This window comes from Serinus canaria, chromosome 7, assembly GCF_022539315.1.
Source record: "Serinus canaria isolate serCan28SL12 chromosome 7, serCan2020, whole genome shotgun sequence".
NCBI classification, from domain to species: Eukaryota; Metazoa; Chordata; class Aves; order Passeriformes; family Fringillidae; genus Serinus; species Serinus canaria.
Window position 1 is genome coordinate 26,264,477 of NC_066321.1, and position 27,026 is coordinate 26,291,502.

Sequence of the window (27,026 nt, forward strand, 5' to 3'; positions counted from 1 at the left end):
CCCTGCAAGATCACACAGAAATGCCCAAGTGGCTGGATGGCAGCTGCAGCTCCAGTTCCAGCCTGCCCTGCCTTAGGGCTGGTCCTGACAAGTACCACTGCATGCACCAGGTATTGCTGTGCAGCCACCTCAGCACAGCCCTCGACACACACAAGTGAAATACTCACACTAAATAGTCCCAGTCAGGGTAGGGAAAACTTTGTTGAAACTTCTTATGAGCAAGGGAGACTTTCCCAGTCTTTCACACTTCACAAGGGTGGATCCCTCCCCCCATGGACCTCAAGGCTCAGTAAGCTCAGACTCTTCTGACTGCCTTTACCTACCTATGATTTCACTGGAGATTACCCAGTGATTACCCGGGCAGAAGTCTCTACAGAAAAAGCAAGAGAGCATGATAGCATTCCCTGTCTACCAAACTAAAAATGAAAACAAGATCCCACAAAACAAAGTCAATGGTTGCTCCAGACTGATAAAAATTTTGTTTCCTAAACATACAAAATGAGTGCATCAAGTCTGAACAGTAACTGCAAGCCAGAAACAGCACAGTTCCATCCCAATGCTATATATTCCACTAAAGGATGAAACATTTTTCTTATCTGTGGCATAAATGTGACTTCAAGTGTGGCAGCCATGCCACTTGATCTAACCACTTGATCTAACCACTTGATCTAACCACTTGCTCTAACTCAGAAGACTTAAAATGAAATGGGTATTAAAATGCAATACCACTTCATTATCAAAAAGGGACCATCATGTTTTGGAAAACTGGCTGCCTTTCAGTATGCTCTGTATGATGCAAACTCCCCTCCTAAAAATAGTGCAAGCTATAAATTGCACCCAATAGCACTAGACAGCACTCTTTCCTATCTTCACCTTAAGGTATTGCTAATCTTATATAACAATGAGTATTTTGATGAAGTTTCACTTCAGCTTAAACCCTAAAGCAGTTAAAACATCACTGATTCATGAAGCCCAACAAAGTGCAGGAATCAGGAGAAACAAGGACAAACCCTTACCCCAATACAAATTTTTTCTCACCAAGCTCTTAAAAAGTATGAATTTAATGTAATAACAAACAGTAAGTGTTCATAACAAAACACAGCATTGTTTCAGTTAACTCACAAAATTCTGTCAGCAGCTTAGTCCATAGAAGCCTTCACAAATTGGCTGCATTTTAGATCCTAAACCAACAAATGATAATTTAAAAATGTAATGCTTAACAAAATTAATGTAAGCATACAAATCTTCTACCACAAATTTTCTCAGAAGTGATGGGGAAATAACAGTTCACAAGGTTTCACAGAGGGAATTTTGCCTTTCACAGAGCAGCATTTTGCCTTTACTCAGTTTTGGAAAACGTCATTGTACTTGAAGCTTATGCTCTCCGTTTGAGGGCACTGAGGAACAAATTGCTGATTTCAGTTGTAAACGGGTTCTTTATTAAGTTAAATGTCATTTTTATTAGAGATTGAAGAAATCCTTTTCCACTTAATACTTAGGGTTTTCATTCCCACTTTTTTCTCTCTATGAACATAGCTAGTGGATTTGGAAACATGATTTAAAATTGTTAGCCTGCAAAATAAAACCTGATGAATCCAAACCAGATCATTAACAATCCTGGTTTAAATATGAAAGCTTACATACAATCCCTATGCTGTGAGGAAAAACCTATTGTATCTGCAGCCTGTGCAAGTTAAAAAATGTTTAACATGAGTTACTCAGTGTGGTTTATACAACACTGATAACTCTGAATATATAGATCATGTAAATAGCTGGCACATTGATTGTTTTAATTGTCTCTCCTCCAGTTTCAGTTTGTTTGACAAAAAATTTATAAGGCCTTGCATCAAAGCAAATAGATTCTCAGGGTTTTAAACTGTCTCAGGGTTTTTTAACTGTCTAAAAACAGGTAGTGTGATGAACTGCATTTAAATGAGATGATAAAAGTATGTGTATTAAAAGCATTGATGTTGCTCTGAAGGAGGAGGGGCCATAGGTATTGGGAATATAAATTTTCTTCTTAGGGTATATGCTGGTTGGGGCATTTGCTTCTTTGTCCCTGAAGGGCTATCACGTCTGGCCACATCTTCATTAACTTGTGTAAGAATTGACAAAATATCTTCACCCCTACAGCCAGAAGGAGAGGAAAAAAAAAAAAGTTATTAGTGAGCAGATGGCACTCCACTAACATCTCCCTGATCAGCTAGAAGATAGAGTATAAACATTTAAAACACAAAAAAGAAAACACATACTTTTCTCCAAATTTCTCTTTTGTCCTTATTTGAGTCATATTAAAAACAAAAGACCTTTTTCTTGCTCTGTCTTACTTAATTCAACCAATTAAAAAAAACCAGGGGAATAAAATATTTTAACCTATCACTCAATAAACTGTGCTATCTTAGAGATTATAGATGTGAGGTTTTGAGTGTTTTTTCACAATAAACTTCACATTCTACAGATTACATTTATGGTACTAGCAGAGTTAATGTAAATTAATCAGTGTGAAACCATCACTTTAACTAATTCCATCCCCCTTAGAACATGGTTGGGTGTTCCTAGATAAACTACCTTTGGAGAAGAAAAATTTAATCAGAGCACTAAGCCAAGTATTTACCTTGGTACCAACAACTGTAGCTTGCTGCAGAGGGCCTGAATATACCAAGTGCCCTCTTCAATGTGCCTGAAAGAGACATATCCATCAACTGTGGCCATGCCTAGGAGGAAATCAGCCTCTTCAGGAATACTTGCATAAAGAGAAACTCTCTCTTGCCCAGAAGACAAGTCAGGAGTTGGTCCATCAGTATCAACATAGACAGGACTCTGTACCTTGTCACCCTGGCATGCTTGGATAAAGAAGAGTTTGGGTTTTGCAGCCAGCTGGGGACATTGTTTGGCAGTGAAGTGGGACGTGAGCACACGGATTGACACGAGTCTGTTATCTGTCCCATAGATTGCTCCTGACTTTCCATGAGATAGAATACAACATATAAAACAGTTCCTGTCTTGGTGATCTTGCACGTGCTGCCAAGTTTCCATGAGATTGATCATCTCCCCAGACGTCAGATCTGTGTAAGTCCTCACTTCCAGACCAAGCCATTTGAATACTCTCTCCAGTTGCTCTGCAAATAAATGAAAGATAAAAGGAAAATTTGAGGCAAGAGAAAAACATTTTATGAAGTCACCATACAAGCTAATCTGGGAGGGGGAAAGACCTTTCACCCTGACACTTCTGCAGCTTCATCCTCATACTAGTACCAACTAAAGGTTAACTGGACTAAAAAGAGATGGCATCAGCTCAAACACAGAGTTACTGGATTTTTCTAGACAAGCTTCAGAAAATAGTGCATACATTGTCATTGTAAGTGAGCATGCAAACACTTGAAAACACAAAGAATCTGCCCTTTCCCAGTTTCAGAAAAGATCTTTCAAAGTCTTCCTCACACCATTATTTTTCAGTTGTAGTTTTGACTATTAAGAGTTCCATTCATAAGAGATAAATAGAGGAAACAGAACAAAGTGAGAAGTATGCACATACAGATTTTTGCATTATATTAGATAGAATGATGGTTTAATTTAGTTTAGTTTTAGTTCTTTACTATAGCTGTAGATAAAAGATAAGTAAAAAGTGATTCTTAAAATTATTCAAGAATTATCCAACAGAAAAATCCTGTGGTTACTTATCCTTTATCCTCTCCTCCCCCACAATAAACAAATGACATAATTTAACACATATCAAACACTTCACTCTTTTAGAATATTAACTAACCATAGGCAATAAAATATAGGGCAATACTACGTAATCATCTCACCTGGGGAAACAGATCCTCCAAAAATCTCACTTCAGTAACTTACCAGCATCTTTGTAAGAACCCTTCCTCTGAGAACTCTTGAAGTTAACATTATTAATAATGAGACAAAATCCTCTGCGTGGCCCATCCATTTTGTAGCTTTTCATAGTCTATAGAAAGGAGAAGAAAAAAGCTTACAGTTTCAAGGAATTTATTCAACTTACTCATATTTTAACATGTCTCAAAATTGTCATCCAGGAGTTAGAGGCACCTAAGACTGTGGGCTAGTTTTGAACATCTGGAACTCAATGGTGCCTCCCTCTGTGAAAAAACATCAGTGAAGCATACTGTCACCATCCCATCAAACTGCAGAAGAAGGATTTAGCATCTGGGTTCTCATCTGTATGCAAAAGGCAGGATTCAGCAGCCAAGCTCTGCTGAGTTGATGATAGGGGCAGAAGACCCCAACTGTTTCAAATTGTTTCAACACAATATTTTAGCTTCATGGCAGAGGGATCACACTGAAGCTATAGGAAGTTAGACTTCTGAGTTGGCTTTTTTTTGAGAACAGTAATACCTGGAATAGGTGATTCATACTGATCCACTGGAAAGGGATGCAAGCAGAACAGAAATCTCAGAAGGGCATAAGCCTATCACACTACAAGTTTTTTGGTTAAGATTTAAAATTACCTCCCACTTTTGAAAAAAAAAAACCCAAAAACATTTTCAAAGCTGAAAAGAACCAAAACTTCAAGTACCATGGGTTGAAATAAAAAAACTCCATCCACTGGAGTCCCTTCCTCTTCACTCGAGAGCAATACACACTTCCTTTGTGCATTTTAGTAGGAAGAAAATGAAGGCAGCATTCCAAGTTCCTTTAACAGGTTTGCAGCAGTCTGAACATCAGGTGATGAAAAGATGTTACAGCACAGAACTTCAAGAAATTAAATAGCTAGAAACAAATGGAGCTACTTACTCCTTCAGTATCTATGGTCATCACAAAGAAAATGCCAGAGGGAGAATTCAGTGGTTACACTGCTATGGTTTAAGAGTAACATAAGGCCTCTAAGAAGGGATCTCACAAAAGAGATCTTTTCTCATGTACCAAGACTTCTGCAACAGCTTCTCTTGCACATTCTACTGCCATCTCCAAAATGCACAACTTAGACAAATGCAAAATGTTTTGCCTTTATCAGGAAGATAAGCACATGCACTGATGTGTGAATAACTTCAGAGGTATTATGCCCAATTTGTCTACAACGTACCTTTCAATATTGCTAAATTTCTGGCCTCCAGGGTTAAAATATCCTTTGAAACATTCAAATTTATCAGTCAAGTCAAGGAACTTTATGAGACACACAGATATCTCACAAGTCCTTGCATGATAAACCTCATTCAAGAGAGGATGAAATCCTCACACCCCCAGATATTCAAAAAGGGTTTAAGAGATTGTTGCAAACCTTGGATTCATTTTCTACATTGCTGAATTCTCCACGCAGCTCCAGGTTTAGTTCAGAGAAGCATTGTGTAAAATTAGCTGTCTTGTTATCTAGAAAAAAAAACCAGCATAGATATTTATGAAGATAAGTCCAATATTTGTGGATACAGCAAAAAGGAGTTTAGCTACAGTACTCCACTTTTTGTATTTGAAATACTGTTTCAATGAAAGGAATAATTCCTCCATACAAGATAGCATGGTCATGTTCAATAGATATATTCTGAACATTTTTTGGTTATTTTTATTTTTAATTTTTATTTTTTCTCCCGATTCAGTAATGAATTTCTTTTTTTTAAATGTAAAACCAGAAATCATCTGTAAACTCATAGCCCATGTATCAGACACACATGCACACACAGTTTGTCTTGTCAGCCTGTTAGCAGGCAACTGCCTTTATGTAGTGCACATTCACACATCACAAAGTGTAAAAGTGCCTTTTACAGGACAGCTGTCATCATCTCAGTACTATTACTGGGGACATGGAGAAGTGAGACATAACTATAAGCACATTTTCAGTTTCCCAGACTGTTCTCTATGTCCTGGGCTGCTCTGTGTGGCCTCAGATATTCCAGCACATCCTTGTATTTCAGGGATTCAGCCAGGAAGTAATGCAGGCTAGGAAGTGTTATGCCAGATTTATGCCACTCTAGCTCCCCTTTCAGCAATACACACATATGACCTAAAGCTCAGTAGCCCAGACCCACCTAGTGCTTTCTGCATTTTAGCAAACCTACTCCTAGACTGTGAATTTCTCACCTTTTCCCTTTTTGTAGCAGTCTATTGTCTCCAGGAGATCAGGTGAAACAGTCATACAGACATCCTCCAGTATCTTTACATTGTCTTTAGTTAAAAGGCCCTTCTTTTCCAATGAAGTCAGCAAATCCAAAGCAGACTGACAGCCAGAAGGAGAGAGTAAAATATCATTATTGTTGCTTAGAAATCAAAACTTGCCTCTCATTATTATCTGCTTTGCTCCCTACCAATAAGGACCTGTCAGTTTTACATCACTGTAAAAGCAGAAATGTTGCTTCATGGAAAGCCACTGGTTGTGGTTTATTTGGTATGGTCTTGTTTAAACAGATTCACCCAATCCATATTAATGACTTGTGGCTTCAAGAAGGCTTCATTGCTGTGAAACAGTACCAATGACAGGAATCTCCCTTGCATATGGCTCAAGCAGGGCAAAGATTTGATTTGTCACCTTTTTGTACTCTGATGCTAGACAGTGAACTGGCAGTGACTGACCTTGGCATGAGGGACCAAATTTTACTCTTGCCTGTCAACATCTTCCTTCTTGCTACCCCTATCAATACAACCAGCCTGGTTGCATGTTATGCTCTACTCTGCCAAACACTTCTCACACTTTTTCTTCTACTTCCTGCCTTTCTTCTTCCCTTGCCACCATGTACACATTTGGCTCACTCCTCACATACAAGAATTGTCCATCGCTTTGGAAGATGGTTTTGCAGGAGGAATATGATTTTCTTCAACATCTCACTGGTGATGTTCTCTGACAATTCATACAGCATCTGCCTGTAACAGAGAGGCAGTGAGATAAAAGGAGAACAGAAGATGGTATAAAAACAAAAGGCAATCTAAGAATTTAAAAATGGAAAACAGTATGGCATAGATAGCAGTAACAGAGGGAAGAGAATTCCACTGCAAGCTTACCTGTATGGAGATATTCTTCCCTTCTCACTCAGACGTTCTTGTACTTTCTCCTTTGTGTAACCAAGTTTCTCGAGCAAGCAGTGACATTTAATTCTGTATAAGAGTTCAGCTAGTAGGAAAGTGTCTTCTGCATTCAGATATTCTTGAGCCATAAGGAGCTTGAAGATGTCTACTGCTGACTTCACACCTTCTAGTTTACTGAGGTTGAGCAAGTCAGTACAGAGAAATTTTAAAGCTGCTACATCTTCAGACACCAGATTTTCACTAATAAGGAAAAGCTGCTGACGGAACTTCAAGCTGATATCATTCTCCATGTTGCTGGAACCAACAGCTGAAACAGCTTCTCTCTGTCTGAAAGCAGAAAGCAAACACTAATAACACTTGAATCCTCAATACAGCAATTCTTCTACTAAAATTTTACCCAATGGTTGTTTGGAAGCCTTGAATTACCTTTTAATTTAAATAAACTTGAAATTTACTTCCTTGTCTAAACACAAACCACAAAAAGACCAGATTTGGCAGAAGCTCTGAACAAGCCAGTCTATAATTGAAGTTAGCCCTGCTCTGAGCAAAAAACTGTGTTAGATGATCTCATAGTCTGAATTTTCTTTTGCTTCATCATTTGAACATCTTCCACATTCAGCTCTTTGCTTCTTTCTGTTGTAATGGGGAAGAGTCCCTGCAGTAACTTATTACAGCTATTAATGGAGACAGCACAGTGGTTCATGCATATTCCTTGATCTGCAGTCCAACAGCTTCTCATTCTCTGGCTGTAGCAGGGAGATGTTCCTCTGTACCTTGGCTGATACCCAAGCTGAAGCTGTGGAATAACCATCCATTCCCAACTGTAATTTGCTTCCACATTGTATTTGACATTTGCATAGAAAAACCATTATAAGCCTCCCTTACAAGTAACTGGCAGTTAAAATGGAGTAGCACTCAATGTTCAGTCTAAATAGGCTCTGCACGAGCAACTCATTCTTACTCAGGTTTAACAGAGACTAACCAACCTTCCACTACACCAACTTCTTCCATGTAGCCTAGGCAGTTCTGTTCTGCTTCTGGAAGGTTAAATAGGTAAGAAGGTGCTTCAGCGCTCTCTGGCTAATAGATCTTCAAACTTTTGCTTAGAGCAGTTAGAAGCAAAGGTTTCTACACGAGGAAGCACAATCAGTGCAGGATCTGCTCCCTGCTCAGGCTTGGCCAGCACAGCATCGGGGCATCGACACAGAAAAGTAACCAATCCGCCTCTCTGATGTATGCTTTCAGATATTGCCTCAGAGAGAAAGAAAATCGTATGAAATAAGCAGGATAAGGATTGTAAAATTATTTTTTAAGTTTTTTAACTGAGTGGAGCACTGCCCCAAGGGTTTAGATATAAAGCAAAGCCGGAGCACCCGCAAACGCCGAGAGCTCAGCCCGCAGGCCGCACGTGGTCCCGGCAGGAATATCCCGGAGGCTACGTGCACAAAACAAGCGGGAGTTACGCTCCGGGCTGGGGAGATGGAGCCTTCCTTTCTTTCTTCCTTCCCTCTCAATTTCAGCCCCACATTTTAGTACCTTTTACACGAATTCCAGTCCTGATCCCTCTCCCGGCAGCTACTCGGGACGGCGCTGGCGGGCGCTTTCGCGGACCCTTTTGCGGCTCGCCGCGGGCGGGGGAGGAGCGCCCAGTTCCCGCCCGCGGCAGGAGGCAGCGTCAGCAGCAGGGCGGAATGCGAGATCAGGTGGATGCGAGGGAAGGGACAGGGGTACGTCCGAGGAATGGGGCACGGCTGGCAGCGCCCGCCAAGGCTTTCACCACGAGCAGTGGCACCGCCCCGCCCCGCCGGGCAAACCCCGGCCGGAGCCCGCCCGCCCGCGGGCTCGGGGAACGCTGCCAGGGACCGGGAAAAAGCTTCCGGCAGCGCCTCGGGTACCAAGTGTAAGATGCGACCTGTAACTTGCCTCGCTTTTCCTGCCAAGCCATTTTAAAGCAGGCTACATCTCAAAAAGGTCTCAAACATTTTAGGCACATTATTTTAATTTTTGTTTCCCCACTGGAATGGAGGTCGAAGAGCAGTGCTTGTGGGAGAGGGCTGAAGTACCATATGTACGTAGGTCTGTGTGTCCGCTGCAGTAAAGGGAGGAGGAGGAAGGTGAGCAGACTCTGCTCAGTGCAGGCTCCTCGGGGCCTTCGGCATCTCCGGGGTCACTGTATCCCCCCACAACCTTGGGTCAATGGAGACAGGATGGGAAGTGTCTGCTTGCTCATGCCAAAAGCAGCTGAGTTACCTGCTCAAACTAAAGGAGGCTTGCTGTCCTTTATTATGTCAGCTCATTTTTGTAGAGCTGTAAACTTCATAGCCTAATTTAACAAGTTATAGAGGTCTGCAAGATAAACAGATCAAGAATTTCAGAATTATTCTACGGTCTAGAGGGAGACAGGGACAATCAGTCTGACTGCATACAGAAATTTTATTCAGAATATCAGCATGAAACCCAGCATTTGTATCCAATTATAGTGTCTTATTATTGTTTCTAATAGAGAGGCTGAAAATAGACATTATTTAAACCAGCCACAGAAAAGCTGTCAAATAATTCAGTACAGGAGATTTAATTTAAATTGAATATAGATCAACACAGACAGCAGCCTCTTCTCAGCAATACTGTTCTGCATGTCAGAAACTTAAAACTCTGGAAAGCAGAAATGAATTCTCAGAAACTCCCATAAAAAGCTTCTCTGACTCTGCTATCTGTAATAGGAGCCACTGTTACTTCTTATGCAGAGTTGAAAGGGAGATTATCCATACAACATGATCCATCTACCTAGCACAGTAACATCCTCTTGAACATAACTTCTGTTTTGGATAATGAATTGGTAACCACTGTAATACACAAATATGTAACAGTGCAAAGAAAAATCAACTTATGGCTCATCCACATCAGTGCAGGTGGCTGAGAAAAACCATGCAACTCAAGTCTGGTACAAAACACCACTGAATCTCTTGCCTCACGAGTACACCTTCTGAGCCACTTAAAGGCATCAACCTTCCACATATAGAGCACATACAGAACTGCAAGAATTTTTTTCCCTGTTATCAGAAACTGAAAATGTAAATAAATGCCAGAGCAGTGACTCTGACAGCCTTATTCCAACCTCTCACAATGCAGGAGCAGCGTAACTTGTTTTATCTCCTTCAATAATAGGTTCTGGAAACTAGACATTTCAGCAATCCAAGACCATGACATTTCACCAGCACATCACTCTCTGTGTTCCTGTGCTAACACCCTAAACTCATGATGGATCCAAAATTCTCTTCCCCCTTTTCTTTTGGCTAAAGGATCATTTAACCTGAAATCATTTCACTATCTGCAATACAGGGATAACTAGATGCAGTCCACACCCTGCATCCATTTCTAGACTCAAATTTTATGTGCGCACTGCAGCAAGAAGAGACAGTCCCCATCATGGGAGGACACAGAAACCTGGAAAGGGTTTTTGGAGGGGAGGCCCTCTGAGGAGGGGTTGAGGTCACTTGGTTTGTTCAGCCTGGAGAAGAGGAGACCAAGGGGAGACGCCACTGCAGTCTTCAACATCCTCACAAGGGGAAACAGAGGGGCAGAGATATCAGCTGCTTGTCTCTGGTGACCACTGCCAGGACTTGAGAAATGAAACTGTGTCAGGGTAGATTTTAGGAAGAGGTTCTTCATCCAGAGGGTGGTTGGGCACTGGAACAGGCTCCCCAGGGGAGTGGTCGCAGCACCAACCCTGACAGAACTCAAGAAGCTTTTGGACAACACTCTCAGGCACATGGTGGGATTCTTGGGGTGTCCTGTGCAGGGCCAAGAGTTGGACTCGATGATCCTGACAGGTCCCTTCTAACTCAGCAGATTCTGAGTCCATAATTCTATAAACTATGGGAGAAGTGATGGACAACTGCCATCACAGATGTCCTGCACAAATACTCACTATGCAACAGGTACAGGGAATCAGCCTGCCTGGATACCACACCTGAGAGAGGTGTCAAGGCAATAAATGCTGCTTAGAGGTATGATTATAGATTGTGTGTGATGATAGAGGGCCATGGTTTAAGAATGTACTGAGGATCAGTGTAAAACATCAGTATCTGACACCCATGAACACTGCACAATACATGTCTGTCCCCACAACTCCTAGAGGGTTGTAACCACTTCCAACCAAGCAGCCATTCACAAAGAGAGTCCCTTGCTTTGCCACTGAAAGGGTTGATTACATGAGCTTCTAGTTTTCAAAACAGCATTTCTGCATAATTTCTTAATGAAAGGGACATGGACTTCGCTTATTGTGTCTTGCAATGTAAAGAACATCTACACTCCTTAACCCCAAATCAAACTTGTCACAAAACTGTAAAAGCAGAATATATTCTACTGCTAATATTTTAAGTAAAAAGTTGCATTTAGCATCACTCAAAACCCCCAACCAACCAATCCACAAAACATCAACCAACTCACCACATCATTAGAGTCTGTAAAGACAGCCACTATTATTCTCACTTCCTTTTTCCTGTTTTCTTCTCCTTCCAATATTAATCTGTATTTCTCCTCCGAATCATCTTTCCCCTACTTGTTCTTCTCTTGATGCTCCCTACCATTCCCCTTCTTGATCCTGCTCAAAATTTCCACATTTCTTTTCCTCATCTGTCTCCTCTTGGTTCCATTCTCCCTGCTTTTGGTTGTCTATAGGGTAGGAGAAGTGCTTGTCAAATGCAAAAGCTAGTAAAGGAAATGGGAAAGTGCAGTTAATCTGTGAAGAAGATCACATTCTTTAACATTACTTAGATATATGTAACTTGAAATGACACCTTATTTCAACAACCACAGGAAATGTTTGTTTCACCATTTAGTTCATTTACCTGCCACCACAGGAAGTAACTTCTGAGATTCCATATCGTCATTTTGTATCCCTCTCTTTTCCCAGTAAAAATTTAAACAGAAACCAAGCAGAGCACACCAGGACCTTGATTTTCCCACATAGGAGACTACACTAGGAGTAAAAATAATTTATTTACAAGTGGCTGCTTTATTGTCACTAAGTTCAGTGACAATAAACTTCAATACAACCCATCCAGGTTATACTGTTATACAAGTAGGCTAACTTTAGGGCAGGTAACTTTTAGTTAGGCAACTGCTACATTGGAGAAAAATTTTTGTATTTAGAACAATTTTCCCTTTTCTTTTTTCACAAGAACAAGAGCACTTGGGGAAAAAAATGAATTAATAAGGTATATTCTTTTTCATAAGCAAAAGCAGTAAGGATGGGGTGTGTTTAACATAATCTAGTCTTAAAGGCCCATGGCTGCTACATACTACATTTAAACTGAAATATTTTGAAGTATCTTTTTACAACTATGCCTGGTACAATGAGTGTGAATCATGTTTCAGCTTCCATGAGATATCTGCCAAAATCCCACGTTTTTAACTGTGTGGCTGATTACTGTAATGTCCTGTCACATGTACACTCATTTTTGCATCAGCAGAAAACATACTTGGCCCAAAGCATGGCAGACTGTCTCATTTATTAACACAGAACCCCTGTGAGCAGTGGACAGTTCTAACAATGCAATCTTAAAAGCAGCCAACAGATGGAATCCAGATTACTGAAAGGACCATCTTTCTCTCCCTTCTGTTTTGCCAGTCTACAGAGGCATGCAAGTCAGAACTTGTTAGCAAAGATCTGGCATTACTGGGTAGGAATGCTTTCCTGAGACATTTGCCACTACTGGGTGCAGGGTAAAGTAATCAATGCATTTCAGTATATTTGTTCAAATATTAACTGTTAGGAGGTATGTTAAAAACCATCAATGAAGTAATAAAAACACTTTTGTTTTTTCTTGGAAAACCCAACAGCTAGACAGTTTGGATCTCTTTACACTCTGTTTACCTGTGGTATTCAGTAACAAGATAAGCTGCACTGCTATACAATAGCTACCATTCTCATCCAAGCTTTCAGAGACCACGATATAAAAATACAAAATTTAGTGTCTTTGCACACTAAAATGCTTGTAAATTCCTGTGTTTGGAAACAACAGGCACTTTAGATATAGATGAAATAACAATACATAAATAAAAGTATGCATTAAACTCTTTGCATCATAGCAAATGCTTCTTGTTAATTATTTCAGATATGTACTTTCTAGCAGCACTCAAGTGGGAAAAAAAGTTTCTTTCTCAGTGTGTGCTGGAGCAGCAGTGAGTATTGTTGGCTTGGGTCAGTGGTCTTATTCCCATCATAAACTTTTTTGTTCAGTTCCATATGGATATCCAATATACAGAGTTTCCTGCAGCAAAAAAATCAAAAGCATTCCATTAGAAAATGAGGCAAGACACCATTTAAGAACTCACAAGGAGAGAAGATAACTTCAGACTCAGCACAGAGAAAGTTTGCAATTTCAGGCTTTACTGCAGAGCAAGGCCTCTTAACACACAAGGCTGCACATGCATTTTGAGACAAACTCTTATGGCCCAAATCATTGCTGTGATACTGATAATGCTGACATGATGATCTGTGATTTCAGGACAAGGCTTTAGGGATTGTAAAAAGGTACTAAATGTTAGCACTGCAACTACCTTGAATAACAGTTAGTTCCCTGGTAGATCAGCTATGTAAATAAAACCTTTGTTGGTAAGTTATATATCCAAATGTATCTGACTTTTCCACTGATTCCTTTTTGATCTCTTTAAATAGACAAAAGTTTTCTGACAGTTTAAGTTCAAGATTACATATTGGAAATCAATTGGCTCTGTGAAAAAAGGGTCAATTAAATTTAGAGAAAGTAGGAAATCCTTCCCTCTCTACTGCCTTTGTCCTGAACTTAAGCACTGACTGTTTACATTTGCAAGCACAGCTTGTCTCAATGGTACATGGCAATCCTCAATTTAACAGAAGCCTGTTTACCTTGGAGAAGGAAGATTTCCAATCCTGTCTAAAGCACCAACATACATTATCCAGGACAGGTTCTTCCCTTCTCACTCTGCAAACCCCAATGCCATAACATACTTTAACTTTACACTGTAACATCAGAAACTTCACTCCTAGTTTAGGCTACCTTTATGCAATTGTAGAGGATACTTGTCTTTTAGACTATGACGCTGCAAGAAAACACGTTTCAGGACCAGATGGTTTGAAATGTAAGGTTTCTCATTCTCCATGACAATAAGCTATCATAGCAAAAGGATTATTTCTTTCCTCTTACTTTAATTTACCTTTTATAAGGATTACGGAGCAGCTCAGCCAGACAGCGCAGATAAAATGAGGGTGAAGTTGGGGATTGTTCTAGTGTAGACACATCCACCTTGCAATGACTCCAGAAGATGTCTGCTGCATGGGGAATAGTGACTTTACCTCTGGTATTATCAGCATTCCCATCAACTTCCAACAGACTGGTACATTCTTGCTCATTTTCTGGCACAACATAGCTCTGAATAAAAAAAAGCTTTGGTTTTCCTAGGAGTCCAGGACATGAGTCTGCTGTAAAGTATTTCTTTATTTGTTCCAAAGGGAATCCAGAGAAGGTGTGGTCTGTACAGAAGATGCTCTGAGAGTTTCCACGGCTGACCAATATGCAAACAAAGCTGTCACAATTTCTGTGCTTCTGCCACCTTGCAACTTCAAGCAATGTTTGATTCATGGAGCTCATATTTAAATATCTGTGACAATGAACATCATAGCCTAAGCCTCTGAAGGTCTCTTCCAACACATCTGAAAAAAGCAAGATGTAATTAAACCAAGGCACACCAAGGCTCAATCTCATCTATACTGAATTACAGGATTTACAGTGTTTTTCTATTGAAACTAAGTCGTTTATCACAATAATTAAAAATCAGGAGTACTTGTTGTTGATCACAGTACATTGCATACTTATAGTGCTAGATGCATGTTGTCTTTCCCGTGAGTTACATGTTTCATGGCAGCAGAGACACTGTGTATCTGTTCACATCCCACAGACACTTTAATGTTTTCCTTTAGAGCCAGTATTCCAAGTTCCTAAGACTTAAAATATAAGGCAAGAAAAACCACACTTGAAATGATGAAGAGTGATCTGGACAGCATAGGAAGTCTGTTTCACCTTTTAATTGGTCTAAATTACTCTGAATGGTTATTATAGATACTCAGAACTGCATAAGAAACACAGAGGTTCTCTTTCATTAGTAAAAAATGAAACTGCTGCAGTCATTTTTCCTTCCTAAAATTTTAAATGATGAGCTCCAGGTGAAGAATGGACACTGGAGTTTTAACTGGGACAGAATGGCATTTTCAGTCAAAAAAAAAAAAAAAAAAAAGCTGAATATTGAATTCTTTCAATCGAGTTAGAAATTAAAACTGTATGTAGCCAAACCACAAGACTTAACTCTTACTGTATTTGTGTCAACCTGTGCTGCAGGAAAATGTGTTAAGATCTAAATAACTACTTTGGATGTTTCTTAATATGGGAAACCAGATACATGGTGGTTAAAACCACAGGTATCAAGTGTTGAGAGAACCACAAGCTACTACTACAACTTAGACTGTAGCATTGGACCTTTAGTATAAAGTACATACACACTGCCCATGCACAGCTTCTGGTAGGAAAAGAATTACATGCTGCAGCCTGAGATCAGAAACTACCTACTTCTTCCACACTAGCCATCTGCCAACAAACCTCCACTGATTTTTCAGCATCTCCATTCTACATAAAACACTAGCCTTTTCTCCCCTCATTGTTTATACAATGTAAGGATTAAAAGTGATTTCCAACTGGAAAAGTCAAAAGCAGCTATTTACAAAACAGCAAGGTGCATTTCCCTTTGAATTTTATCAGCATTTGATAAATTCATGCCGTTAACAGCATGTAAAATGTTGTAATTCTTGATCCTACAGTATCTATTACTGGTTCTCCTTCCTGAGATTAAATCTTGGGACAGCTACAGATACAATTTCTAGTGTTTTCCCTGCCCTCTTTTTCTTCAGTGTACTCAGACATCAGAATAGTGCGGCACAACTATTTCTGCCTCTCTAGCAAACTCCTTTAAGCAATGCCATATGCCCTGTCTCCTCTGAATCTCACTAGCACTATGATGTACTTCAGCGCAAGTCTTGCCTTCTATCATGTTAAATGCTGACAATGTGACTTTCAACACCTGAGATAAAGACTTTCTATGTGTGAGCTCCACAACCACTGCCCTTCAACTACATCAGCAAGTCTAAGTTAGTTCATCTGCTGGGCCATTACACTTGAGAAAACCAAAAGACATGCCTGGAAAGCCTCTCCTTCCCTCCATCTCCCAGCCTATTACAGAACTGGCTGCAAATACTCTCTTCATTTTTATTTTTAGCCTCATGTGTTACAGTGCTTAGAGAGTGAGCGGTGTTTTTGACTGTGCAAAGATCTAACTCTAGGACTCTACAAAGGCAATCAGGAAACTCCCACATTTCAACCATGGCAGTGACTACCCTGACAGCAGTGGTGACACTTTCACTTTCACTGTGCTGACACTTTCAGCTAAACTGTGCAAGATAGGACAGAAGCCCAGGTGCATCATTAACAAAGGACCTGATGGCTATTGAAAATCTCTGGTGTCCAATATGATTGCACTTCAAATGCACAACAGTTTTGGGTTTGTTAGCTGGTGGGAAGCACTACCACTTCTGCCAATAACCTGCTGTATGACTGTATGACTGCTGTAAGCCTAATTTTTCTCTTGGTTGCTGAATATCCTTTTTGCCCATCCCCAAATTCAGTCTATCCTCTTCCAAGTTCTTTCATTCAGAGATTCTGCACCAAAAAAACCAAACATTGTCTCCAGTAATTAGGACAGTTGGCTTTAACCTGATGTTGTCCCTTCCAACTCTTTGAACCCTTATTAGAATTGGGAGATTAAATGACTGGGACAACACTACCCTAATCTGTCTGGTAAATGTACATTTTATTTTTATACTAAATTCTTCTAATGATCTGAGATTAACAAGTTAAGTGACTTAAAATTCCAGAGACTTACCAGTGTCATTGCCAATACAATCTATTATCAGGCATACTCCTAAAGGTTGACTTTGCATTCTGTAGGAATCATCAGACATCTGAGAAATGTGAAAGGACAATTACAAAGTTAATACATCACTTTCTTAACTTTTAGCCCATATTATTTTCTTAATACATCTATGTTATAGATGTATTAAATAACATTCTGTTGTTCTTCACCAAGTAGCTAGCAGAAATCTGTCTACTGGGTTGTAAGGTGTCTTATCTATGCAACAAAAAACCGTGAGAAAGGGACTAATAATTCTTTTCCCTCTATTTCTAGTACAGGCTTAGTTTTTGTGTCCTTGTGTTATGCAATCTCACTACCATAAAGATTCTTAAACAGAGACTAAAACTGTACAAGCTTCATACTGCCAACTCAATAAATGTAGAGAACTTTTGTGTTCCTCAGGTGTGCAGGCAAGCACTGATCATCAGAAAATTTATTTCCGTATTTAGGGGAACAACTTCCTTATTCCTAAATAATCCATAATGACTCTATCACAATTCCTCTCCCCTCTGAAGAGAATTGATTGAAGCAAATCAATTTGCTGCAGCTTGGTTCCTGGCCTATAGGAGAACTAGTGCAAATAGCACTTGGCCATCCTTATCATTAATCCCCAAAGCATGTCTGTCTTCTGCCTCAAGAGCAGGGAGTGAGGAAGGAATCAAGAACAGAATCTACTGCATACAAAAAAGCTCTGTGATTTCTAATGCATGTGGCAAGAGGTCTGAACTTCCACAGGTTTTAACTTGGCCCCCACTAATAAATGTATGAGTTATGTGTATACACTATACATGTATTTTGCACACTGCTGCTTCCAGAGTAGCAGCAAATATTTTATATTTCAAATATAGTCTGCAAAAACAATTCACAGAACCTGTTTATGGCTCAGGATGTACCCATTGTTCTGTCTGCACACAACTCAAGGAAATCTCAAAAGGAAACACAAACAAAGAAAACTAAGGAAAATATTCACAGAGATTATATTTATTTACATGCATACATAGACACAAGAATATACCTTATATGGCACTGTTCCTGACTCCTCAATGGACATGTGAAGTGGTTCTGCTGCAGCTAAAACACACAGAAGTAATCTCAGTATGCAAGTGCCATATGATATTTTTTAATCACCAGATCGATTATAAAGAAGAAAGTATCTACTCCAGCAAAGTTCTCACCCATTGGGACTGCTTAGTTTCTATGTATGCCACTGAAGTTTAAAAATCCCTAAAAGATTCACCTCTAAAATGTTATCTGCATTTCATTCTACATCATTTGGGACTAGAAGAAACAATGAATCTCTTCTAAACTGAAAGAATTCAGCCAACTAATTTCAAAAATCACCATATTTGAGAGGTATTTGGGGTTTCCAGAGAAAACACAATACACATGGAAAGAACCTGGTATTCAATGCACAACTTCCTGGCTGGCCTGCTGGGCAGCTCACTGCTGAACTGACACAAAAACTTCCTTCTCCAGAGTTCATGGGCAGTTCTGCACTACACAGGCCTCCAGAGCTGGCTAGCCAACTTTATCCATGGTTTTACTAATAAAATATTTATTCTGTTAAGATGTTTTGGCAGGGGAAGCTTACAATTTTTAAGAATGTTTTAAGATGTGGCAGCACAAGCAAAGCAAATACAAGACCAAACAGTAAGGCCAGGCTCAGTTCTGAGAGATACCAAATACTCTCTGCTCCTGATGTTATTACCATGAACACAATTATCAAATAACAGTCCTTTTGATGTAATGAAATTCATCATTTGGCTCTTTTAGATGAAATGCTCTTACCCAGAGTAAGACTTGATCCATTTTGTAATTTTTCTCTGCTCTCATTCTGAATCTGAAATTAAGAAAAAAGCGTAATTTTCCTATTCTCCTTCAAGAATTAATACAGGTGTTCCAAAATAAAACACAGTAGTATTTCTTCCTCAGTAAAAGTATATTTTGGATTAATTTCTATCAGCTAAATAGAATTACAACATAAGGGATGAAAAAACCTACCCAGAGCACAGACAAATAAAATAAACACACAAGTGTTCTTCCATCTCCTCAAAAAAACTCCCAAAAACAACAACAAAAAAAAAGAAAAAACACCAAAACACCAGCTTGGCATGAATAGCAAGGAAAAGCCTGTGAAGATGTGAACTTTGTTTCCTCTACAGCAGCAGGGAGCTGCATGTTTACTGAACACATGAACACTAATATAATCAGATTTAGCAAGGTTAAAAACTTTAACCTTAAGAAAGGTCATACTGATACAATATCAGAGCTAGCTCAAATATAAAGAATACTGCATGCAATAGGAATTGATGATTTTTCAAATACTGAGATATCATCCTAAACTGAGTTTAAAACAAGCCACAAAAAAAAAAAAACAAAAAAACCTGAAAAACTCTTCTTAAAAAAGCTATCATTTTCAGCTTTACTTTCCCTGAAAGGTCCAGAGGTACAAAGAAGAAGAATATGTTTTGCAAAGAACACTCAAAGCCAAACTTTTCACTCCACAGTGTAATAGAAAAAAACTTTCAAGATACAGATTTTATATGTTCAACTAATAGAAAAAAATTCACAGAAGTCCTTTAAATGGCATCTTTCTCAGGAAGATTTAAATCAGACCCTAAACTCAGCAAATAACAGGAAAAACAGAAATAAACCAAGCAATATTTTAGTCACTAGCCATCTCTAATTCCTCAGGCTCTGAAAGATGGATCTCCTTTTAAAGTCAGGCAATATTTAGAAGTAAAGGACTTGTTTCACTTCTGGTATACTTACCCCTGTATGATAAGGAGGACCAATCAGATTAAAATTAGGCAGAGAGGCCTGATGAGCATTTACATAAACTGGCTGGCAATGAACAGAGGACACTGAAGCTGCAAATTTAACAGAAACACAAATACACCATGATATTTCAACTGCTTGGAAAACCTAAATCTATGAAGAAAGCAAATGCCCTTACTTGTAAGTCATAGTTTTATCTTCAGCACATCTGATTGCTGCTATCAAGAGTAACCAGTGCAAAAAGAGCATCTTACCTTTGTGTTTGTATGTCTGAATCTTCCTAATCAAGTCTATCCTGTGAATACTTCGAAAACAGTTTTCTATCAAATCCAGTTGATTAGGAGCCACCAAATTTAGCTTCTCTAGGTCAATTATAAGAGCTAGAAAACTCTAGAATAGCAACATAAACCCAAACACATCAGTATTTTTTTTCTCCACCAGATGTAACAAAGCAACATAGAAAATACCACGGAGAGGTCATAAAGGCTGTATAAACAATTAGAGATGTTACACCTTCTAAGGAAATTACCTGAGAGACATAGGAATCCTTGATATTATCACAGGAGTAATAGAAACTACAAAGTGATATTCTTAAAAATCTATCTTAAATTTTTGAGGAAACAGTTTTGCATTTTGTTTTTGCTATAAAGCCAGCCACTGCTGGCTCACGTGCCACAAAGCAAGAGGCAAGAAAAGCTTTGGGAAATTTTCAGGGCCTCTCTCCCTCTCTGACTGAAGATAGAAAAGGCAAAAAAATCTCAAAGGGAGAAGACAGAAATCTTCAATCTTCTCTGCACAGTGGTCAAGGCTTCTGAGTCCTCTCTACTGAATTTCTGCTTTCTCAGAGGACTTAACAAAAATATTCAGAATGCAAAGGTATAAAGATTTACATCTTTATATATGTGTTCTTTTATAAGTGAAGCAGAGCACAAACAAAAATGACATTGTAATTCAAGATACAGTTCAAAAGGTTATTGGTTTGAGATCATTCTTCCATAAACTTTCAGGTCAGAAGTACTGAAGAAAGACTTCTGTAAAATGCCTGCCCATGAAGTACATTCAACCACCACACACTATAACAAGCACTGTTCCCTTTACTTTTTTACTAGTTTTCCATGCTTCTTTCCTTGAATTAAAAATCATCAAAATGACACAGAATCCACAACTCCTCGTCTGCTTCCTGATATTTGTGTACTCCTGCCTCAATACTCCTTGCAGTACTGACCCCTTTCCTTTGCTGTCTAGCTAGATATTTTTTTACTTTCATGTCTGTTTGCTCCAGAGGAGAATGCCAGAATTAAGGGAAACATACCTTATATTTTGCCATTTTCATACGAGGTGAATAATCTCTGAGTAGAAAACCAAGAGAACACACTTCATCTTTTTCCAGATTTTCATTTATCTCTACCATTAGTACCCTGAAATAAAGTGGAGATATTTCTAAAGGATTAGCTTGCAGCAAGATTCCTCCCTTTCCCAACTACTCAACTTCTCCCCATGTTCCATGTCTTAATCTAGGATTTCTAAGTAAGAATCAGGTAAAAGATGTACCCTGTTTCAAGATCCAATTATAAAATACTCTTGCTAATCAGCACTCATGTTTTTCAGACTGACAGTGTAACAGCCACTGTTAGGAAAACAGAAGTTTCCTTAATGTTTAACAGAGATTAAGTGAGAGAATGAGACAACAGAACACATCCTTAACTTTTTTACCTGTTAGTTACATGGTTTTTATTTTAGGGAGAATTTAACACAGGAAAATCTTCCTTATGAGTATATGGATATCTTTCTGAAGTCTCTCAAAGAAAATAACTGGAATTTCTTAATTTAAGCCTCTCAAAACTAATAGAGTAAAACAAGTAAGAGAGAGGTCCTTTGAGAAAAATTATACCATGTGGCTATGTCCCCAAAGCAAACCAGAAAAGAAAATATGTCAAGCCAATGATATTCCTTTAAAGTGTCATTTTTAGCTGCTAATCTAGAACTCTACAAACATCACTGGTTTTATTCACAAACTCCTTAAATACAGATGCTTCTAATGCCATGACTAGTAAGAAACTGCTTAAGTTTAATTCAGGGACTAAACTTGACATTTTCTTTGAACTAGAACTCTAGATAGAATGTCTTTTTCTGCTTTTCTTCTACCTTGAATAAATATTCTCTCAATCTGAATAGTGTTAAATAAATTAAAAAAAAATCAAAAAACAACTCACCCATACTGCCCCCACCCCCAAACAAAGGAAAAAAACCAAACCACTTATTTTGAACATGGCAGTGTAGCTTTGAAATCTGAAATAGATCTATTACCTGTAATCAGGGATAAGTCTGAGACTCCTGGCAAGGTGAGCTTCCACTGTTGCTTTCTCAGTGTTCAAGACCCTCCTCAGCAAGTCAAACCTCTTAACTCTGTACAACAGCTCAGACAAGCCAACAGGAGTCAGTTTCTCTCTCTCATTCAAAGCCACCAAGATCTCTTTCAGATCAGCATTGGCCAAGTCAGGAGCAAGGTCTCGGCACAGGAAAACCATCATCTCTTCTTCTTCTTTATCCAATTCTTCTTGAATCTGATGAATGAGGAAAGCTGGCACTTGGCACCTGGTCATCACTTTGTTGCTGTTCCTTTAGAATTGTCAGCCTACTGGTTTTTAAACTGGAAACCAGCATGACATGAAGCCTGTGTCTACCACAGCACCTCTCTTGTGTTCATTCCTATCTAGGTGCATTTCTACAAGGGCAGTTCTGTGGGAGAGAATTAAAAGGCAATAAATCAGAGATGTGCTGCACAAGCCCACACTTAACTCTCCTATCTGAAGTATTTAACTTTCAACTAACACTCCAACATACACTACCCAGACCTCCTTTATTCAAGGGACTCTCCCAGTTGTTCATTACAAAACTAAAAGTATTTAGGAAGGTCACACTAATCAGAAAGTCATGTAAATTCTTTTTAGAGTAAATTACCTTAACATGAGTCTGTATATTCCATAGGAAGTGAAACAAAAGTCATCAGCTTGCTGATGAGTGGTAGATTAAGTATTTCCAAAAGCTCTGCCCCTTTCCGAGCAACAATATAACAGGTAATTTTAAAACCACTAATAATCTGTAAATTCAAGAGTCTGTGTATTTTCTTATTATTAACATCATTTAAATTTATTCCAATCTGGAGTTAAAAGGATTTTCCACACACACCCTCTATGCTCACAAAGATTGAAAAGACACTCAAAGAAAATACTCCAACCTTAAATATGCAAATTGGTACAGATAAGCCAAAGACCATCTTTTTTCTTCACTAAACATTCATGTACCATCATACTGAAAACTGGAACAAAAATTCAAACCTAGAAAAACCCCCAGCCCTGTGATTAACAAAATCAGGAGGGTGCTGTGCTGTGCTCAGAGGAGGTAGATAGAATTTCCAACCATGGAAATTCTATCTAACCTCCTCTGACCTCCATTACATATACAGAGAAATGGCAGGTGAGCAAACCTAAAGACAAATCTTGGTCCTTCCACAGAGATTGATCACTCTACTGCAGAGTTTTATTTAAACCATACTGGAAAGCAAATGCCAATTCAGCTTCAAAGCCTAATATACCAAAAGATTCTAGCACCTGAATTCGATTTTTTTACAGCATTTTCATCCTTTTGTTACACATTCTAGAAGTTACAATCAAAAATGTCACATATTGTGTCCATAATTAAGCAGGTGAGATAAATTAATCTATAACAGAGGAACCCCTCATGCACTGTAAAATTTTCTATCAGAAGAAAAGTATATTTATTGCTAACTTATTTTCAATCTAGTATCAAACACTTGTGAGAATTCTACAGAATGACTCTGTTTTCATGACATAATGCAGTCAAGAAGGGGGAGGCACAAAGCACTTTCATATGAAAGCATCTCCCAGGAACATTCAGCTGGGACTTTCAAAAGAACTTGAAGTAATAGTTTAACTCTAAAGTGAAACAGAAATTTAACAACTTTTAGTCATTTTTGGAAATACCAGAAAAACTTTTTAACTACTCCAGTTGATTTTTATCTAATTTTTACAAACTAGTTTAAAAAAAACAGAGCAAGGGTGTGTGTTAGGGGGAATTTCCCACTGAGTTGGAATTTCAGACATGCAGAATTACTATATATATATTAACTTAAAAATAACTTCCCTTTAAAACACACATATGAATCCTCGTCTATTGTGAATTTCCTTTATATTTGGTACATTACATGCTCATTATATAAAAAAAAAATGCTGATTCTACTCAGTCTTGAAATTATCTTACCTGTATGTAAAACTGTTCACAAAAACGCTGGAAAACTGGCATTTGACCATTGCCAAAGCACTGATCCAGAACACACTGGTTTCCATCCAGAATTTTCCAGTGATTACATTAACTCATTCTCTGCTGGACAAATGGCAAGATCACAAATTACTGGGAGGTCTACTTCCTCATTTTATGGGATGGGAAAGCCAAAGAAAATGACCAAGGGTCGGTCATTCTTCTGTATGACTGCAGTGAACCAGGAATGTGCTCTAAATAAAAGGAAAAGCAGCTGTGCAGATAACATTCTTTGGGAACTGGGAGGGGAATGAGTAAGAGCAACAGGAAGTGATTTTTTTAGCATAAACTAAAACAGTTTGTAACTTTGCCAATCCACACTGCCATAAGAGATAAAGGGCATAACACTCCACTCTTCCATCTGTTGACCCCTTTTTCAAACATAACAGATACACTCGTTATAGATGCAAAAGTTAAAGAAAAAAAGCAATCACAACATAAACCCAGCAGCCTAGCTTTTGATTATCTGGACTCTTCAATAAGATGACTTATTGAATGTAAATTCTCTACAAAGAGGAGAGAAAAATCGGTTTATGTTTCATAAGCCAAAAAAAAAAAAAAAGTTCATAGTCATCAGAGATAAAGCTGCCTCAATATTTTGTGTTCATGTGCATGTCTAATTAGGCTTTTTTTTTTTTCCTTTGCAAAGGAGCAGGAAATAACATACTAAAATTTCACACAAAGATGCACAAGGCTCCAGTTAACTCCTTGCTGGCATTTCGTATCTTGAACCTTTCACCGTCATCTTTGCAGCAACAAAACCAGGACATGACACCAGCGGGTGTCCTTCTGATTGGGGAAATTTTCTTCCTTCCACAGGACGAAGTGGGCCGGAAGGGCCGCGCTGGAAGGGGAGAACAGAAGCCGACCTGGCCGCGGGGGCTCCGTGCTGCCCTCGCTCCGCCTGGGCTGCGGCGCTGGAACGGCTGCGCTTGGAGCCAGCCCCGTCTGGCATTTTTCAAAGTTGCAGAGTACGTTCCACGCCTTTTAAATTCCCCTATTGCCTCACTGCGCTACGCCTTCCAACAGGACTTGCGCAACGTTCTCAGGAAAAACAGGGGATTGCTGCGGGAACCACCAGCAATTCCTTCCTACGCCTGAATAGTTTTCTCCCGATGTAAAGTGGTATCACCACGCTAATTTGTTTTAAGGTCCCAATCCTCCTAATTAAAACAAAACAAAAAAAAAAAAAAAAAAGAAAAAAGAAAAAGAAAAAAAAACAAAACCAATCAACAAATTCCCAACTACTAAAGGCGGTTTATGCAGATTTCCAGTAATTTTTCTAAGTGCGTCCTTTTAAATCGCACTGGGTTTCGGTTCTCGCCGGGGGTCCAGGCCCCGCTCGCACCGGACGCTGGGGCGCGGGGCCGCCTGTGCTGAGGGCGCACGGTGGGAAGGGAAGTGCGAGGGAAGGAGCGGGGGAAGGCAGAACGCACCCGGACGCCTCGGGGAGGTCTCTACAGCAGCCAGGTCCGCCACTTGGAGCACGGAGGAGCTGGGGCCTTAGCGGCCCGCTGGCCACCGCCGGACGGGGCGGGGGGGGATGGGGGGAGGCAGGATGATGGTTTTAGTTTTGTTTCCGGCTGTACCCCAGAGTCGTAACTCAGGCCTTAACACACAAAACCGTCCCAGAACGGATGGAGGCGGGACAGGGCCCGCGGCGCCTCCCGGCACCTCCCCCTGACACGGAGGCCGCGGCCGGGGAACGCTGTGAGGGGAGGCCGGGCCGGCGGCGCGGGGCCGAGTTCGGCGTGTGCACTGGCGTTCGGAGGGGTGTTTTTGTCCTGCTGCCGGTGTGGGGACACACAGAGCGGCTCTGTGGTGGCCCTGCGAGCTATGAAGTAGTAGCAGGGTTTTCAGACCTGCGGTCGGTGCGGGCACGTGTTTGGATGGGAGTTCAGCCGTAACCCTTTGTATGGCTCATGTCTCACTCTGAATTTCTTCGTTCACAGTGAGGATAATATACAGCTGTGTGACAGTTGTATGCTTCCCGTTGGATAATCTTAAGTAAATATTTCGTTTTGTTCCTGAAAACTGGCTGTTGCTATTCCCTTGACATAAGCTAGCAACTTTCATAAAGCCGTTTACTGCGGGATGCTAGCATTGCAACTGGAGTTGCTCTCCAAGAGGCCTAAAATCTAACATTTTTCTGAACTAGAGAAAAGCCACCTCCATATAGGGTGAAATTAGACACACGTAACTCCCAGCTCAATGGATTTCAAAGCCTTTATGAAACAGTGAGTCATTTTTTTTGTGCTGCTAAAAATAGAGCAGTGGAAGCACAGTACTCTGGGATAGCACACATGAAGAGTCACGCTGTCTTTGGAACTGCAGGGGAAAAGGAGACAGAAAATATTCGCCCACACTAGAATTTGTACCAAGTGGCAGCTCTGTGTTCTGAAAAAACACTTGTATTCTTACTGAAATGGTATGGTCAGGCTCTCACTGTAGTATCAATCATTCAGGGCTATCACAGTATCCCCACTATTAAGATGTAGCTGATTCAGAAGGAAACCAGCTACCTACTGTGAATCAATATGCACAATTTCTCCTTGGATCTGTTCCATACAGAAAGTGGAGCATCATCAGTTTTATTTTTCAGACTTTATGATACAAAAAGAGCTTCCTGTCTCGTATTACAGTCATGTATGTTCCTCACCTGCTGGTGCCATTGCTGTTTGTGACCCTGGTTTTTGCACTGTAAAATATCTATGCTGGTAGAAGGCTGTTCTCATATAAGGACAGACATTGCTATGGTTACAGTGAAGACACATTTGGTACTATTATTTTAATACACAAGAAGTATTCCCTCCCCAGGCAGGATTGCTATTATTATACCTGTGAAAGAAAATCTTTATGAGTATTGTATGTGTAATAAAGATGAGACATATTCTGCAAAATTAGCAAAATATGTTCATCATAAATTA

General features: G+C 39.6%; 2 protein-coding genes across 6 annotated transcripts; both read right to left on the minus strand.

Annotated features, from left to right (window-relative positions):
• Nucleotides 1-1,043: 1,043 nt before the first annotated feature.
• On the minus strand, nt 1,044-11,578 carry LOC103814509 (caspase-10). Of its 2 annotated transcripts, none has more exons than XM_009088090.3 (8): nt 11,431-11,578; nt 6,958-7,308; nt 6,720-6,819; nt 6,043-6,178; nt 5,249-5,337; nt 3,853-3,958; nt 2,615-3,119; nt 1,044-2,127 (listed from the first exon to the last, which is right to left on the minus strand). In XM_009088090.3, exons 2-8 carry the CDS (start codon nt 7,269-7,271, stop codon nt 1,956-1,958), a joined length of 1,422 nt encoding a protein of 473 aa, XP_009086338.2. In that variant the 5' UTR covers nt 7,272-7,308; nt 11,431-11,578; the 3' UTR covers nt 1,044-1,955. The 2 variants fall into 2 exon arrangements, with proteins under 2 accessions (XP_009086338.2, XP_018767185.2); XM_018911640.2 differs by lacking the exon at nt 11,431-11,578 and adding an exon at nt 8,518-8,902.
• CFLAR (CASP8 and FADD like apoptosis regulator) lies at nt 9,395-25,735 on the minus strand. Of its 4 annotated transcripts, none has more exons than XR_007777995.1 (12): nt 25,536-25,735; nt 24,043-24,165; nt 22,069-22,500; nt 21,074-21,179; nt 20,016-20,151; nt 19,756-19,853; nt 18,772-18,823; nt 17,999-18,054; nt 16,954-17,032; nt 14,182-14,677; nt 11,832-13,256; nt 9,395-11,691 (listed from the first exon to the last, which is right to left on the minus strand). XR_007777995.1 is itself a non-coding variant. In XM_030241628.2 (12 exons), the coding sequence occupies exons 3-11, from the start codon at nt 22,362-22,364 to the stop codon at nt 13,112-13,114; spliced, it is 1,464 nt and encodes a 487-aa protein (XP_030097488.2). In that variant the 5' UTR covers nt 22,365-22,500; nt 24,043-24,165; nt 25,536-25,735; the 3' UTR covers nt 9,395-11,691; nt 13,109-13,111. The 4 variants fall into 4 exon arrangements, 3 of the variants coding, with proteins under 3 accessions (XP_030097488.2, XP_018767183.2, XP_009086337.2); XM_030241628.2 differs by having other exon boundaries at nt 13,109-13,256; XM_018911638.3 differs by having other exon boundaries at nt 9,395-13,256; nt 24,043-24,162.
• Nucleotides 25,736-27,026: the final 1,291 nt, after the last annotated feature.